General features: G+C 42.7%; 1 protein-coding gene across 1 annotated transcript; it reads right to left on the reverse strand.

Moving 5' to 3' along the window:
- Positions 1-1,101: 1,101 nt before the first annotated feature.
- Positions 1,102-5,085, reverse strand: LOC134496573 (goannatyrotoxin-Vere1-like). The gene is made up of 4 exons (XM_063302293.1): positions 4,974-5,085; positions 4,288-4,475; positions 2,605-2,691; positions 1,102-1,602 (listed from the first exon to the last, which is right to left on the reverse strand). The coding sequence occupies exons 2-4, from the start codon at positions 4,473-4,475 to the stop codon at positions 1,578-1,580; spliced, it is 300 nt and encodes a 99-aa protein (XP_063158363.1). The 5' UTR covers positions 4,974-5,085; the 3' UTR covers positions 1,102-1,577.
- Positions 5,086-5,418: the final 333 nt, after the last annotated feature.

Genomic DNA, 5,418 nt, shown 5'->3' on the forward strand with positions numbered 1-5,418 from the left:
TCCTGAATGGAATGAAAGTGGGGTCACTGACAGTATGCAAGCCTGCAGGAGACACAAGATGTGGTATCAAGCACGAATTCAGTCACTGGAATTACTGAACAATGGAAACACATCAACAGCCAGTACATTATGACATCCTCCCCCCCCCAAAAAAAGTACTACGTGTTCCTAATCCTTGTGCAGTCAACTGGTCAACTGACTGTTCCAAAACCCAGTGAAAAATGTAGTGAAAAAAGAAGAAACCCAAGAGAATGATGCTGTTGCAGCCTTCCCAAGTGACTGGGGCAGAGGACAGAGGTCTGGGAGAAGGAGATGGCCCTGGAGGTGACCCTGGAGTAGCAGAACCAATATGAGGTAGCAGATGTTGCAGCACAGAGCACATTGTGCCCAGGTACCCCCTTCGGCATCAATTCATCACATCCTGACCATATACTATGACTCAATCAGGGACAAGGTGAGATCAGAGGGGGAAAGTGGAACTTTTAAACTATTCTTGAGGTTCCTCAGCTGTCAGCTGATCTTGAGTTGCAGGTAGGGCATGTGGATACATCATCCAGGAATGGTTCCTGGGGCATCCTTGTATCAAAGAGAGGAAGCTATATGGCTATGGCCTCGAAGAAGCTGTGGGCTCCCTTTTGCTGGATGTGTACAAAGACTAGACAGCCATCTGCTGAGGTTACTTTCATCTGAATTCCTGCATTGAGCAGTGGGTGGCACTCAGTGCCCACTATTTTCAGGACCTTTCCTCCAACCTTCTCTTGCTTCTTTTACCTTTCTTTCAACTCACTGGAGCCATCTGACTTCCCTCTAAGGTAATGGGTGACAAAGCCCTACAGAATTTACATACCTTAAGGCTATCCCTGGATGGCACCAGAATAAGAGGGAAATTCTACTTTGATCACAGTACAACTAAAGATGACTTAAGTCTCTCTTGCTCATGAGCGGAGGGCCACAGGAAGGCAATGCCTGGGGGACATGGAGAGAAAATGGGGTTGCCTAGGCAAATTTTGTGCTGTGGGTTGGTTTGTGGCAAGGGGGGAAAGGCCTCCAAACGTGCCACCTGAAATGGGGAAAAAGAAGAAGACACACCTGGCAAAAGTCTTCTCTGATACACTTGCTTTTTTATTGTGGATGCAGAGAGAATTCCTGGAAAATGCATACATTTATATATATCTATATACATGTGTTTATACAAATACACAGATACACACACCTAATGCTGTATACAATAAAGGGTGGACAGAGTGTGACCTTTGACTAGTGAGTCAATGCAGAGATTCTTTCAAACAAAACCTAAATCACTACTGGACACCGTATCTGTCCCCAGCACAGATTCCTTGCAGCGTCCCCTGATGCTTGCAGGAAGGAGTTTCGTGGGTTTTTGTTTAGGGGGCAGGGGGAATCCCCAAAGAGAGGGCTCCCCAAGATTCAACATTGGATAGAAAACAGAAATGGGGAAGGACAGGCTCTCTTTAAAAAGGCTTCAGCATTTTTTCAAATGTTAAATGACACAACAGGATTGGAGTATTTAAAAAGAGGCAGCCGATGCTCCCATTGATTGAAAAGTGGGAAAGTCCTCACCACATATAGGAATCATCAAACCTACAGAAAACAGAGACAAAAAGAGAGTGAGGGTGCCGCCTCTTCCTTAGCCCTGCTTCAAAAGAAAACCGTCTCTACACAACCCTGAATTCATGGTTTGCTACACAACCCTGAATTCATGGTTTGCTACACAACCCTGAATTCATGGTTTGCTAGTGATGCAATTGTAAATTGATCCTTGACTTGTAGAGTTTGGTGGGCATCTAAATCTAAAGAAATGTTGTCATGCACAGATGAAGCAGCCAAATGAGCCCAAAGACCATTTTAGCTGGGACTACTTTGCATGTATCAAGAGCAGCAGTCTCCAATCTAATGCTAACATAGAAATCACAAAACGTAGTCCCCACAACACTGGCAGAAGACCAGGTTGAGAAAGGCTGCTGTACAGGATACCTTTCTCCTGCCACTAAAGGATGGCTGATCTGAATAATAAGCTCAAGGTTAAAGAAATTGCATGACACTTTGGCATATTTACTGGTAGTTGGTAGAACACACTCAGGCACAGAACAATTAACCTAAAACTTTTTGGATTCCATGATTCAAGCAGAATTGATTTCTCTTCAGATGTCATCTATTAGAAACCACAGAGGTCTTTCCTTTGGAACCCTTTGAAAGTCTGCAATTCCATGAAATTTCTGGATTACCCATTTCTCCAGGAACTCTTGGGTCACTTTCAGCCCAGAAGGTGAATGGTGGCTTGCTGGCTTTGCAACTACAGAAACATGTCTGTCTGCCTGTCTGTCTACAATATGTTGGGGGGTGGGGGAGTGTAAAAATTTAGTTCACTTCCCTCTTGTGCAGACTGAGATTCAGGAGTCTTTTATAATGCTAGGAACTGCATCAACTCAGGGGTACAGTGATTGATTGATGATCTTTGCTTTTCTTTCTCACTGCGTTAAGATCAACAGATGTAAAGATGCTCACAAATTATTTTAATAGGTGGAAATGGGAATGGAGAAAATTGGAGCACCCATTGTCACAACATGAATTGCTTAGACTCACCGTGATCTAGCATTGTGATCACTTTTGCTGTTGTCTCCAAAATCAAGCTCTGACATCAAGGTCTCTGGGATAGATCTCTTGCCATACCTGGTGGTAAAAAGTAAGCACTGAGTGAATAAGCTATTGCTCTCCAATTCTTTCTCTTGGAGAGAAGAAGCTTCCAACATTTTTATTCATTTTTTCTTTTTACCAGATCCTGGTAATTACACATTCTACTAGCTAGGACTGACTGACAGACAAATTCTCTGGAATAGGCTTTGAAAGGATAACACGCAGATTATAGGAGACTTGCTTCCATTCCTACTAAGGCTGAGCCAAATTCCGAGGACTCATCTTTAAAACTTTTTCTATTTCTCTACTATTTTTAATGGTCTAGGATGATATTAGGTCCAGAGTTTCACAGAAAGTTGGTGGAATATTCCCAGTTAATAGCCAGCAGAGAAGAGCTACATGTTTCATACATAAATTGAACATATTCTTTTAACACTTATTCTACGCTCCAGGAACGGTTATACAGATGGAGATGTATAAGTTGAGCCTTAGTGAGTGCTGTCTGACTAAGAGAAAAAGTTCTTTGACTGGCTTCTACAGGAAGAGATTCACTGCTCTTCCATGGCCCAGCAAAGAGAGAACAACAGTTTCCTCATGTTTATGACTACAGTAGACCAGGGACACTGAATAGTTCAAAGGTAATAGAATAGTACATGCAAACAACTGAGAGAGACAAGTCCTTACTAACAGTCTCCTGCATCTGCTTTCCAATGACGTTTCTAGGAGATGAGAGCTAACAAGCTGGTGTAGGCTTTCATGGCTGTTATTTCTTGGGCAATTGGGCTTCAGCTTCTACCAGCCGATCACTAGACCACAGTCACTAAACCCTGAAGCCCAACACTGCCCAGCTAATGAGCTGTTCCAAGCAGCGAACACTCATGGAGAAACAGGCTAATTGGGCATTTTACAGCTGGGTTACTCATTCACTCCTAAAAGGCTGCAAAGCACAGCAGTCCCTGCAGATTAAGAGCTTCATTATGTGTACACACATTTGCACCAGGAATGATGCTCTAAAGTAATTGTAAGGTCATGTACCACACTGACATGGCTGCTTATTTGTGACTGACAACTGTAAAATGTATCAGGGTGAAATCTGAAAATTCAATCAGGATATCAATTTGCATTGTGATACTTTTGAAGTACTTGGTTGAAGATAGATGCAACATAAAAAGAGTCCTTAATTTCTAGACAAATCTAATAATAAAATATGATCAACTGATGATCATGATTTAAGATGTCACATATAGGAGTAAACTATTTAGCTTCTCAACCAACAGCCTTACATCTCCCCATACATGTATCCACCTATTTGCTACTGCTGCTACCTTCACTTAGGAAAATGTAACAAAATGTTCTTGGAGATGGATGCTTGAGTGGAATGATGCTGCATTAATTCCTCCCATTCTTTGGAACCCCACAGCAAATTATTATCCACTGCACATCAACACCCAACATACATGCATGTTTGCACAGGGTAGAAAGAGTTTGACATCCCACCTCATGTGGAACATAGAAATTAAGAAGAAATTAAATGAGTAAGTCAAACTAGCATTCACAGGTGAATAGATGGCATAAAATATCACCCATGAAACATCCTCACTACTGCATAAACTACATTCATGCTTTGCACACCTCTGCCTCGTCACCAAGTTAATGTAATGCCGAAGGTCAGCATAGTATTTTGCCAGTTCTTCAGGTGTAGCATTTTCTCCAGGGCTCTCAGGTTTAGGTGGATAGGCGTCCACAAAGGTTCCCAGACAGAACATGATGCACAGAGCCATGGCAATCACAAGAGGCTGGGGCTTCAGAGAGGCAACCATCTAGGAGGAAACAAACAACACAGACAAGTTCATAAAAATCCAGGTGAGCCACCCAGGCTAGCCCTAGATGTAGCCCTGCAAGAGATCTGATGCTTCCGGTTCTGCATGAAATCCAGCTTTCCCTTAACTGTCTTACCCATAACAAGCTTGGTAAAAGATATTGCTTAACAAACTTATCATGTTTATGTTGTATATTGTATATATCAGTTTCGCTGATATAATCTCCCCCCCTTCCTTGACCACATCTTTAGCCTAGTCTCCAAAGCTCTGCTTAAGGGTTTGGTCCTGTTGGGCACTTGCAGATAATGCTTTCCAAAACTAGTGGAATCCTGAGCTGCACTTGAATACAAACATCTGCTTTGGAAGAAAGCACACAAATAATAGTGGGGTGGGGTGGGATAGGGCAGCAATAACTTTGTCCTTTATGTAGTCCATAAAATGCACAATTGTACAACCTTTTCATCACTGAATTTTCACAGCCCTGCCCCAGCTACTCACTGTGAAAAGGCGGTATAAGCAAAGGCAAAGCTGGATGTGAAGAGATGCTGAGGCTCAGTGATCTTCCAGTTGACTCTTGCAGATGCCTCTGTTAACAGCTCTCTCAACCAGGGTTTATATGCTTGGTAAGTGACTAAATGAAGGAGGGGGAAGGCTCCTCCCCCTCCCTTATTTTCTCCCTCCCCCACGTTCATTCAATCACTCACCCATAATTTGTTGATCAATGCGGTTCTGTATCAGCTACCTTGATTACCTTTCCAAAGAAACATGTACATGCCAAGGGAGGGAGGAACTGATGGGAGAACTAGATGAACCCATGGGGAATGAAGAAACACAGGAACTTGCCTCTAAGCCAGTGTCAAAGAACTACAACTTCTGATGACCATCAGTAGGATGGCAATAATGGACAAGTATACATTCCTAAGATAGTATAATGAAGAGAGAG

This window comes from Candoia aspera, chromosome 4 (assembly GCF_035149785.1).
Source record: "Candoia aspera isolate rCanAsp1 chromosome 4, rCanAsp1.hap2, whole genome shotgun sequence".
In the NCBI taxonomy this organism is placed as follows: Eukaryota; Metazoa; Chordata; class Lepidosauria; order Squamata; family Boidae; genus Candoia; species Candoia aspera.